This window comes from Metopolophium dirhodum, chromosome 2, assembly GCF_019925205.1.
Source record: "Metopolophium dirhodum isolate CAU chromosome 2, ASM1992520v1, whole genome shotgun sequence".
In the NCBI taxonomy this organism is placed as follows: domain Eukaryota; kingdom Metazoa; phylum Arthropoda; class Insecta; order Hemiptera; family Aphididae; genus Metopolophium; species Metopolophium dirhodum.
This window is the reverse complement of record NC_083561.1, coordinates 9877321-9890824: the sequence shown is the minus strand read 5'-3', so window position 1 is coordinate 9890824 and position 13504 is coordinate 9877321. Positions and strand designations below refer to the sequence as shown.

Genomic DNA, 13504 nt, shown 5'->3' with positions numbered 1-13504 from the left:
AACAATTATTATTATCATAGGGTCTTTACCCAAACGTTGGGCAGTTAAAAAGGTGACGGGTAAAAAATAAAATGTCGATCATTTTTAATGAACATCATTTATGTACAATAAGTACAATAACTGAATGAAGTAGTTTTATTACATTAAACGGGTTGGGAAAATTGAAATAATTTATAACTGTGCTGTAAGCTCACCAGTATAATATTTTAAGAATTTGAAACTTATTGGGGATTTGTCCGACATTTTAGATTCTGAGTGGAACGATGAATGTGTTGATTTTACATCATAAAGTGAGTTTTTTTTTTTTGTGTGTCATCACTTTTTAGGACAGTAAAAATGCTTAGATTTTCTTTAACAGTATCTTTTCTGATGGGAAAGTGAATCTAGTTGGTACTTTGAGGAGGTCAAAAGTAAAAATGTCCCAGTATTTTTCAAAAGCGCCGAGAAACAAAAAAAAAAATTAAGGAAAAACGGGAATTTTTACGCAAAATCTGTTTTCGAGAAAATCGATTTTGGTTTTTGGTACAACTCTAAAAAAAACGACTGTAGGTACATTAAATTTTGACTGAATGTTTATATTAGCATTTTATATACATAATAACATTTTCCAAATATTTTGACTTATTTTGAGCTGTTTACAGACATTTTCAGTTTCCATTTTTTTAGTTTTTTTTTCTATAAATATCAATAAAATTTCATTTGTTGGTTAAAAAAACTTGAAAATTTAATAGAAGGCTCCTAGTATATTGATTCAAATGCAGATGAAAAAAATTAAAAATCCATAGTCACAATTTTTTTTTATAAACATTTAAAGTTTAAATATTGACACGTAAAAATATTGATACGTAAAAATAACGAAAATGTTGCAAATTATTTTGAGTTAGAAATTCATAAAATTTTTTTTTTTTAAATCTAAGATTTTAAAATGAAATACAATATTCCTCATAAGTTTGTCTACTTTTATCAAAAAAAAAAAAATGTTTACAAGAAAGTCAAATTAAATTTTTATGAGCGTTTGAAATTCATATTTTTACATTTGATATTCACTCGATTTCTCATATTCTCATGTAACGATTTTCTTATTTTGTTCTAATTAAAAAACGAATGACTGTAGATACTTAAAAATTGCACTGAATGTTATATTAGCATTTTTTATACATCATACAATTTTGAAAATTATTTGACTCTTTTTGAGCTTTTTACGGACCATTTCAAATTTTAATTTTTTAGGTTTTTTTTTCTATAAATACCAATAAAATTTTATTTTGGGCCAAAAAGCGTGAAAGTTTAATACAAAGTTCCTGATATATTGTTACAATAGCAGTTGAAAAATATTAAAAATACATAGGCACCATTTCTTTTTATAAGTATTTAAAGTTCAAATTTTAACAAAATGTATAAAATTTAAAATTTAATTATTATTCTATAATTAAAAATGTATATAATGTTCAAGTTTTATATCTAAGGATTGAAAATTTAAAACAAGATTCCATGTAAGTAGGTTATATATAAATTACCTTATTCACAATAATATCATCAAGTATATGCTTAGTAAAATCATAGGCTGACTGACCGTCTTCGCTCAGAATCGTTTTTCTTATACGATGATATTACCTACATTATTGAATTCAAATTTAGCACCATCCATTATAGTGACCCACTTGTAACCTACTGTATAGCAGAGCGACACCCACTTGCCCACTTTTTATTAATCTAAGTAGTTAACTTATGTTGTGCTTGTTTTTATCATAATTCATAACCTGCAGTAACCACGAGTACATTCGCGGAAATATGGAATAATGTTGTAGTTTAGTTAATGAATTAAAAGACCTGTTTGAATTATATCTGTTAATTACCATATGAAATAGAATAACAATAAATTTTTATCGATGTAATCATATTATAATATAGGTAAGTAACAGGTATAGTCGGTACAGAGATTATTTTGTTCAGTAAATGAAAAAAATAATAGAGTTTGACAACGATGGAGTACAATTTTGTAGTATTGTTTAATGTTTTATTCATTTCAAATAAAAAGACTTATCGGTGGGTGACACATATCGGCCCTATTCAACGTATAATTATTACAAATTTATAAATGATGTGTTATAAATCCTACCTAAAATGGACTACCAGAAAGTCGGTGTAATTAACATGCACCCATGTTTTTTATTATTAGTCTATTACGATTACGATTACCTAATACTTAACTAATTTTATCAATAATGATGATTGATGGATGGGCAACTTCTTATATAATATACCTAAATAAAGTTATTAAACAGGCCGTTTAATAACTCTTAATATTGGGGAACGTGTCGTGTCGTGTCGTGAAAATAATTTTCTCTGATTGGCTGAAACACATGATTTGATTGAGGTATACCATGTGTCCATATGAGATAATATAGTGTATCATTATTTTATCACACGGTACCACGCAGATGACGCAGTAAACAAACGCTACCGTATAGTTGAATATATTCATTTTTTGACCGTGTATAGTTTAATAAGTTATATTTATGTGCAGAAGAGTGATAACTAAAAAAAATAATATATTGTTATCATCGGGCTCAATATTCATATATAATTGATAAGGATTTTGGTATACATAGAAAACGCACAAAACGAAGGCACACGATAATAAAAAACACGACACGACTCGACATGACACAATGTAGGGTGAACCCTCTTTATCTTAATTATTCCTGAACTTTTGCATGTACAATTATTATATTAATGACACAGCTTGATGTATTGAATGAGGAGGCCCATGTAATTTTTTAGTCAAATCTATGATAAATTTAACCGTTCTTATAGTAACTCATACGGCCAACAACTATATACATATAAATGTAGTATAATGAAAATGTTTTAAGATTCACTTTTCCTGACCGACATTACTTTTACTGTAGCAGTGTAGCCCACGTAGAACGATAATATTCAACAAAGTCTCTCCACATTTCCTGCACTCTAAGCATGTATAAGTTATAATATATTAATACAACCCCTATATTATGAGTGCACGCTAGCATCTACGAGTGCTGCGTTTATTTAAAATTATATTAGTGATGTTAACACGTATTAGCCACACCCATTGCCACCCGCCTCTGTCAACGTGTGCAATACCTGAAGTTACTCTTATATGAGACTGCGTATGGATTTATTCGCTATAGTTTATTTAAACTTATTGTAACTATCGAATACTATTCCCCAGTGCCCATCATTAAATTGTATTATTTAAACATTTATTTTCACAGGAGTGTGACTGGAGTTTTCGCGTCGGAAAACGGAAGCGGAAGTGGCGGCGGCGACGTCGACGACAACGACGGCGTCGGCGGCGTTCACGCAGCGGATCTTTCACGCGAACGACGTGATCACCGTCCACATCGCAGTCGGTAGCGTGCACCACCGACGACGCCAGCATGTACGCGGCGGCCGGTGGCGCGTCGCTGGCCAGCAGGCGGCACAAGCCCAAGCACCGGAACACGGCGGACGCGGACGCGCTGATCCACCAACAGTTCCAGCGCCGGTTCCAACAGCACCAGCAACAGTATGCGCCCGCGTCCGTGGAACACCAGCTGCGCGCCTCGTCGTCGCTGACGCCGTCCACGCCCATGTCGCCGTTCGGACAAGTCCGGTTGTCGGGCCCGTTCGATCCGGCCGAGGTACATAGAGCACCTCATCCACTCCCTATCTCCACACACAAACCACTGAGCCAATTCCTTCGTCAGTTATATCGCGAAACGTTATTTTCTGATGATGTCTATATATATGATAATATGGCTGGTTTGGGACTGACGATATGTTCGTAATAAAGGGCCGTTCTGGACCGTCCAAGGGTGGGCGAGTACGGGGCCCAGGATCTGAGTCTGGGGCAGTTTATACTCGAATTCGGGGCATATAGCGTTCAAACAAAAATTGGAAAATTGATTTCAAAACATATATTATAATTTCATTGCGGTAAAAATTGTTTCATAATGTAAAAAAAATAACAAAGTAATGGCTTGGAAATACAGTAGTGATATACGTTATGTGCGTATTGAGGGGATATGATACCGTGATTTTCTGTTTTTGTGTAACACAGTATTTTAGACGTGTTTTTTTGCCAAACATTCCAATTGATCTATTGAAGCGATAAGAATTCTGAAATCAGATTTGAATTCGTCGTCAAATCTACTTGAAATCGACTTCCTCACATTTTTTATATCATCCCCCAAATTCCAGAAAACGTCATATTAAAAAAGAGTATTTAAACATTTTTGTATTTCAATTTTTGGAGAAGTTCAAATCAAAAAATCAAAATTGTGGGAAAGTCGATTTCAAGTAGACTTGACGAAGAATACAAATCTGTTTTCAGAATTCTTATCACTTCATTAGGTCAATTGATATGTTTGGCAAAAAACACGTCTAAAATACTGTGTTAGACAAAAACAGAAAATCACGATATGGAATCCTCTAAAGTAATAACTAATAAGTAATAACTAATAACTAATAAGTATAGATAATTTTCGTGATCGAGCATTTCGTGATAAGCATTTCTTAGACATTAATAACAAAATGTTTAAACTATGTTGCAAAAAAAACCATTCTAAGTATAACGCATATAAATCCTAATCCTATCAAATAAGGAATACATAGAACACGTCACACCAATGTCAATTGTATGCAATAAATGCAAGTGAGGCTCTGTGATTGGAATGGCGGTGAACCGAGATGAATTATCAATGTAACTACTATGGACTTACCACTTACCATATTTACATGGTCATTGACCGCTCTTCTCCTTCTTCACTAACGCGTGCATCGTCCCAAAAAGGAATACATTGAAATTAGTTTTGAGAATACCAAGGTAATTCGGCGTATCGAGCATCAATGTTATAAATACACAGCCCACAGAGTCAAGGGTTCAATTTCCACGCCGCGGCCGTGCCGTTTTTTTCACTATATTTCACTTTTATTCACGATGAATTTCATTTGACTATCAGGACCCAGTGCTAATTTTTTTTTTTTGGAGGAGAGCAAAGATTCAAAACAATTTACAACTATTACAGAATATGTCACAATATTTATATTTTATATTTTACACAGCAAATTCTAAACGACCTGGCTTATTTTTATTGGAAAAGTGGTCTATGTCTATTTAGTTATTGACATTTAATGATGTACCAATTTAATCCATTAAATCATTATAGTTGAAAAATACAGTGTGAAACATAGGGCAACTAAGGTGATTGGGGACAGTGGCGTATTTAGGGGGAGGGAATTGTCCCCAGCAGCACTTTTTTGGGGGGCAGCAAATTTTGCTAATAAGGCCATACTTTATTATGCGGCCATTATCGATGTCTTTTACAAGAAATTTTAATTTTTAGTATGTTTATAAATTTATATATTGGTGAAAAAAAAATTAATACATTATACAATTTGCTTTGATTATTTCGTTTTTCGTTTCTACTGATATTTGAGAGTACCTTCGATATTCAACATTCTGGGGCACTCAATAGATTTTTATAATGCATGATATTATTACCTTATCACATGTGTTATATGTTTTTTTATGGGCGAGAAAAATTGCCACTAAAAAAAACCGGAGGGGTGGGGAAAGGCCATTAAAAAAAATGTGTATACAACAAAATCCTAAATACGCCACTGATTGGGTGGAGGGCATTCAACTCCCCCTCCCCCCAGGATCCGACACTGCAGTCTCTCCTGCTCTGACCAGCCAGAAAAGCTCCAACTGGAGACCGGCTGTGCCACTAAGTTATTGGTATAAACATAAACTATACACTGCTATACAGTTAAGGTCCCAATCATAAAAAAAATTGAAGTTAATATCTTCTAGTCTATAATTCCTATCCATCAATTTATTGACCTATCACGTGATACTTACTATTCTGTTGTTTTCGAAACCGAGCGCTATCGTGAACAGCGGCGATTTAGGACCAAAACATTTTTCTCATAGGTAGGTACTACAATTAATAATTTTATTGTTTTCCCTCATTTGGACACATGCGTTTAGTAAAACGAACGCCATAGTTATTATAATATATACTGTTTTGTATAACTAAATATTTATTTTAATATTATTGTACTGGGCGATAAGGTTGACAAAAAATATTGACTTTTTTATATTCAGTGTTAGAATAATAATATAATAACATAATATTATTATTATTATTATGTGTCGGTTGATGGACGGCGCAACATATTGGCAATATAGGTACATATCTGTGTAGAACACTTAAAAAGCATTAGATATTGATGGCGTGTGGCACAAGTAGACTTCGAATTCTTGTATTATGCTTGTTGACGAAGCTATAAAATATTGTATTGGTCGTTTATTTCACTCTAAATGGTAGTCATGTTTAAAAGACGGAAAAATATTACACGCTCGTTTATTGGGCACTCTTTTCGTGAAACTTTATTCATATTAATATATTATAATATTATAAAGTATTTATTTTTATTTTTTTAGTAACTATACATGATGCATAAAAAATGCTTTTCCGCTTCATCTGCTGGCCAAAAGGTCTTTTCGTTTTATGTGACTAAACAACACGATATTATCAAAGTTCGTGAAATGAAAGTCCCTTTCGTGAATAGAACGGTTTTGTGAAATGAATGCTACATGATATTACCTATATTATTATACATATTATAAATCTATACATAATGTCATAATATAGATTGTATATATAAATATAAATGTTATGGCCACAAACTATGACTGCGAGTTGAATCTTTTAAATCCATACATTTTTATATGAGTTTTTGGTATACCAATGTATATATAAATATATATATATAATCACTTTACCGTAACATTCTATTATTTATATTATTTGACCTCTAAGTATTCTAATTGGTTATTATGCAAGTATAATACCCCCAGTATACGTACAAGGCAATATACACATTGTGATATAACTTAATAAACCTGTAATTTGGAAATAAAAATAAAATAAAATGGAATTAGATTTCCTATTAGTACACGGAGATTTATTTAGATTTCTACATGAACATTTTCAAAATAAATCATCTGCTTAACAGTTTACAGTAAAAAACGGTAGTACTTATTTGAAAAATTGAGATGCTAATAATTGGCTTAAAATAATTAAAGGCTTATAAATTGTATAATAATCCAAGCATTTAAAAAATGGTTCTCTTCAAAATTTCAAAAATTAGAATTTGGATAAATGCATTGTTAAAGAGTCAAAAGGAAATAAGCATGCTTGGCGTATAACTCTGTATATTATACGAATAAATCGTATACTGTCCCGCTCACAGTTCCACCCAGGTGATATTTTTTTGACCCACTTTCATTGTAGGGGATGACCTTCGTTTTTGAATTTAGAAATCATATCAAATTATCTATAAGAATTTAAGCTTAACGTTTAAACCAAGTTTACACACATGAATGCGTCCAAGTGTATTATGTGAAAGTAACATAATATACATTATAGTTTAGTTTACTTAACTAAACCCGTTATGAATTTGTTTATATTGTCTACATAGATACAAGAAGAGTCGATAATATGTTATTTTGTGAAATTGTCTCTTATCACTTCTTCAAACTTTAAACTACTATAGTTAACTATTCACTTAATTATACGATTGAATCGATAGAATTGAATATTATATATGATCGTCACAACTCACAATATAATGTAGATATAATAATAATAATATTTTGATACATTGTTTTCTTTAATTAAAATGCAGACTACATACCGAATAAAAATACACAATTATATAAGGTTAATTTTGTTTGATGACACATACAATTAATTTTGAAATTTGAAAGCATTAAGAAAATAAAACTTTAGAAACAATAAAGATGTAAAAAGTTCAAACCGATTAAAAAAAATCTTTATTACTTTGAAGAATTCGAATCTATTTTAGTTGTATACAAGTTTTATTTTTGTCACAAAATAGTAATCAATTTTGGGTTTAAAAAAGGGGTGACAAGTTTTTCCATATCCTTCCATATGTAATAAAAATGAGGTAAGTCAACGTTAATGCGTTTACCGGGTAACTCAAAAAAATATTATGTTTTCGCTGTGATGTGATGTATTTTTCTCATCGCGTAATCCTGGGATATAGGCAGCGCGGAATAGGAGGTGTGGACCAAGCACGGTGTTGAAATGAATTCTAAGAAAATTGTGTTTTATTCTACCTCTGAAGCGTAAAAATCCAAATTTCCGTTCCATTAAGTTATTGTTTTGGAAATGTCCACCTTTTTTTTATATCTAAGAAATAATATTCTTAGCGAATGCCAATCCTGTCTCAGCAGTATTAGCTTAAGATGTGAATATTATCCGCTGTTATGTGACACAATAATAATATATACTCCCGTATAACAGTAATGTATAGACTCGTAGGTATATATACTATTATTATTTGGAACACAAATATTATAATGAATAACATAATGTTAACAATGTTTCATATAAACAATTTTAGTGATTTTTTAATTTTAAATCTTGTAATCTATTACGTTTAGTTTTTTACTTATTCGATTAATATTTAAGATGATCAAATCATTATGCACGAAGACATTAATTCCAGCAATTCAATATAATAGTATGAAAACACATTATGTGTCGATTCAAAATGAGTTAATTTTGGATTAAAATCAAAATCAGATGTTTCGTTAAAATTGTTTAAATATTAAATTGTATACTTAAACAATATTTATACCACGTGGCCCATTTTTATAGGTATTGTAGTTTTAAACTTGTATATATTAAAATATCGTGTATGAGATATATGATCGTGTTCCTTGAAATTTTGTTTACTGAATACTGCTGGACAATGTATTCATTTTGAAAGTAGTATTTGATTCATTTAATAAATATTATGTCAACATGATTTGAAAACGTAATGTCGTAAACTTGTATGACTACAGTCGATTATGATTGCTATTGAGTTTAAAAAGAAAAAAAACTGTGACAGGAGTTTCGTTTTTGAAACTGCAATAAAAATGCTGTTTTCATTCACATTGTGGATATTTTTTATCTTGTCAAATAATAACGGATATCATAAAAAAGCTACATTATGTAAATCGGCAATAACATAATAAACGGTATTTTTACTAGACCTCAAACATGTGAGCATACACACGTCATCAAATATGCATTATGTCTGCGTATATAATATAAATAAATATGTATATTATATATATCACCTATATTGAAATATTACATTTCCAAGAAGTGTAAGCTGTGGTATGGATCATCATGTCGAAGACCTGTCGCATTTTTAGAAGACTGTCATTAAAAAGCCACGAAATCTGTTCCGAGCTGGGTTGTCATGAAAATAATAACACACGTGGTTAATACACACCGCTTGTCATCGCTGTATATATATTGTGTTAAATTGTTTCATGACTTATATTTTTGGACGTAAGTAGAATGTAATTATTTGCAAAGAATTTGTTTACAACTATTCGAAATTTGATATCCCAACGGATGGTTTAACATCAAGTTATATTAACGCGTTGTTACTCGTTATTAAAATTGCACGATGATAGTAGAAAATATGAAATGTCATCAAATATTTAATGATAAAAATATCAATGTCATAATCTACAAATCGAAAAGTAGATTGCAAACTTCCATTATATTAGTGGTAATCTTTTTTTAAAACTTTTTTTTATCTTATATCGTTAGAAGAAAAAAATGTAATCATCGATTTATTTTATAATTTTGTTTTCTTTTAACATAAATTATTTCGCTGCTTAGAATTTTCGCATTTAAAAATTATATAAAATTTATAATTTTGTTTTTTTTTTTAACATAAATTATTTCACCGTTTAGAATTTTTGCATTTAAAAGTGTACATGCAATTATGAGTATGTAAAGTATAAATAGTTGAGTTAGGTGTATTGTTTAAGATAAAAATTAAAACATTTAAATTTTTTAGTTAATTATTTCACAAGTTTTTTCGTACAGATTGAATGTAGAAAATATATCATCAATCGATAATGTATGTCGTTGTGTTTTATGTAACGTATGGTTTTGGAAAATGCTCTGTTTAGATCTAGAACTACGTGTTAAAAATTATAATATATTATATCGTATAACTAAAATCATATTTTAATGATATAAAAATTTAGTTTGCAAAAATAGAAAAGAAAGTGTAAAATCGGCGTGTTTAGTGATTTTCTAACTTTGGTGATCAATATTAGTAATAATAAAAATATTGAATTATTAACATGTTAGGTACCTACTCTGAATAATAGTTAATAATATGTTAACAACAAACGACTACGTGTTGTAACGTACCTATAATAACGGATTGTAGAATACACGCATGTTCGATTTCCGTGGGGATTAACTTCTAATATTATACTACGTGGTTTGGATATACTGATAGTAATATTATATTATGTAGTCTATTTAATATATTATATTATGTATGTTTGTCCGAGTTATTTATAATATTATATTATAATATCATAAGTTCGCGGACGACAACATTTATAAATAACACCCACGATTCCTCTGGAGTGGGGCTGGAAAAGTGTCGAATTGGAAATTAGAACGCGGACGTAATAATATACACTTTATATTGTGAAGGTGCATAGATGTCTACTTGGTGACGAAATAATTAATTAAAATCGTTATTGTAAGCCCCGTGGGTTCCGCGGAGTGGTTGCCGTAGAAAAAAGGTGCTTGATCGTTGTGTAGGCGTATATACGTGGTGTATACGATGTATATAATATTACACAAGCTCCGAACGGTCAATTAACTGAAGGGTTATAATTACTTTCGAAACAGAAAAAACATAACGCGGTCGAATTCGATCAATCGCCCGCCCATCGACCACCATCGACGCAATATAGTATATTATTATACCTATTATGTATACTGTATAGTGTATAGTATATCCATTTTTTTTTGTTCTTCGTACATTTATATATGTATTATGTTTATTATAGTTGTCATTTATTCGACGTTAAGCCGTGACATCGAATTAACCTTTTGATTTAGCAGTGCGCTACTAAATTACCGCACTCTTTTTCACTAACCCTGCACTCTGACACTCTCTCACTGTCTCTCTCGCTGTCTCTCTTTCTGTCACTGTGTCTCCACTGTACTCCCTCTCAGGGCCTCCCTCTACCCCTCCAATGCCATGTATTGTACAGCGTGTTTCTAGTTTCAGCGATTTTTGTGGTATTTTGATAATCGTAGTTTCACGAGAGGAACTGAAATTTTATTTTACGTTGTGAAAATGTGGGACTTTTAAGGATACTTGTACAGTATTATGACGGTTTATAGACATATACACTATACAGACATCACCTTAACATGGTTATTCTTCACAAAATCCAAAACATCCAGGACTACAGTGGCAGATTTTCTATATTTATCATAATCATCTATCATAATATATTAATATATAATCAGAAACTAGAGCGACGCGAAATCTAATTATACATATTTACATTACTTCAGGTACTCCTTCTTTTAGGTACGCATTCGATAATAAAATACAGTGCCTATATATAGTATTATAGTTCATGTATTTGTAAGAATATGAAAAATTAAAAATGATTGTATATAATATATAACCTATTCTTGAACCTCACCCCACGGCCCACTATAAATCCGCCATTGATCACGTATTTTTATAATATAAACACGTACGTACATATATATATATAGGTGGAATATCGTAACGACGTCTCAGTCGATGATCGCTATATAATATACAGCGCACGCGCGTTACATGTCGGCAAAACGTTGACGTCGGTGTAATGACGTTTTTCGCGTTCCGGATAAGGAAAAAAATTTTAAAAATAGAGACGAAAAACAAAACACTCTCTATACTAACAGGTGCGGAGGTCCTTCGTCACGGCTGTTTTAGAGTCGTTTTGGTCGCCGTCGCCGCTCTCCCAGTCCCGTCGTGGGAGCGTCCAAACCGTGGTGGACGACCGTCCCCGCGGTGTATACCCTGCGTACCGAGGACAACAGTCAGACGGAAGCGCACGATAAACGGATGGACGTCGGACCGGCTGCCGTGGCGGCGGCGGCGACCGCCCCGGAAACGACGACGACGTACCGATCGCGGCCGGAAGCGTTCCCGAGCCGCGGTGAGCACCAGTGATGGCCAGCTCAGGTATGCACGCCGCACTGTACATACGAGAGAGGCAAAAGATCCGTGTGAAGAGGATCCGTAGGGATAGGTTCCAATTGCCCAGTCACGTGGCCACCAAGAACATCGCCCCGTTCCCGGAGTTCCCACCTACCACGTGGGTACGTATACGCATGACGTATTATTTTATGCAAGTGCAGCCGTACAGATTTATGTCGATTCGTCTTCGCGAAAAAACACAATATGTGGACAATTTATTATATTGGCCCCCGTCATAATTTTGTATACGAACAATAATTGGTTACTGTCCAATGTTTGCTACTGTCGCGTTCTCAGTCACCATCGTGAGCATATTAAATATGTAATATTCATCAAGAAATATTGATTATATTATAATATATCTTAATATGAAAACGTGTAGTCAGTGTAAAGTGTAGATCATGGTATATTTCTAAATAGTTTGCTAAAAATACAGTTATTATATATTGGTTGAATTGGAAAAAAAAATGAGAAAGGATTGTAGCTTTTTTGAACATTTAGCTTTCCAAGCTTCAAAACACTTGAATCTAAAAGTAACTAGTAACCACACCCCCTTAGTCGTATCTATAGACTATAATATTACTAATTATTACTTATTTTCTATTACTATATTACAATGAATGAAAAAAAAAATAGGTTGATCTTAAAACTGTTCTAACTTGATTTTTCTTAGAGTTTCCTTTCTCTCGCTCTGATTTTCTCAGCACCACCCTTTCTTTTAGTTTCAATAGTAAACAATAATTAGTAAAATAAAAATTACAAAATCACAAATCAACAGATGACAATAAAATAAAAAACGAGTAAAAAGTTCACTTTTGAATTAAAAACGTTACATTGAACGTACAAACTGTACCTATATAGTTATCAGCCTATTAACCCATCAATAATATTATGCACTTATATCACAATGCTTATTAAAATGCCCAGGAAAATTAAAAATCCAATTTAAATGAATATAAAATAGAATTTAGATAGGTGTATTCGTTATATTTTGAGTTTCATTATATAGCACTGGTCAATCAGCTATTTAATCTTTTAAAATAAAAAATGTTGACAGTTTTTACTTATTGGCAAGTGTTGTTTTCTACAACTGAAGTCATAGGATCGAACATAACACTTAGTAAAAACAAAAATATTAGTAAAAAAAATTACCTATAAAAATTTAATTTTTAAATTCGTTGATGTATGAAACAAATATTTGCTGGGAAAGCAATCTGTTCAAAAATTCAGAAATAACAAAATTTATATTTAAATCCGTGACCTAATTATAAATAATTTTGATGCATTGATGCTGAGTAGTGAGAGGGTGGACAATCAGCCGAACCGAAATCTAAAATCTTAAACATCTATAATATATACAATTTTTCAC

At 31.7% G+C, this 13504-nt stretch overlaps 1 protein-coding gene across 6 annotated transcripts in view; it reads left to right on the top strand.

The window, feature by feature from the left end:
* LOC132937915 (uncharacterized) overlaps positions 1 to 13504 on the top strand; it is a 61739-nt gene that overhangs the window by 26647 nt on the left and 21588 nt on the right. For 4 of the 6 annotated variants that reach the window (XM_061004518.1, XM_061004515.1, XM_061004516.1 and 1 more), the window contains exon 2: positions 3258 to 3665. In XM_061004518.1, coding sequence (XP_060860501.1) covers positions 3423 to 3665 — 243 coding nt within the window. In that variant the 5' untranslated portion in view covers positions 3258 to 3422. Of the gene's footprint in view, positions 1 to 3257; positions 3666 to 11301; positions 12258 to 13504 lie in introns of those variants that run through there. The other 2 variants (XM_061004519.1, XM_061004520.1) reach the window with 2 other exon arrangements.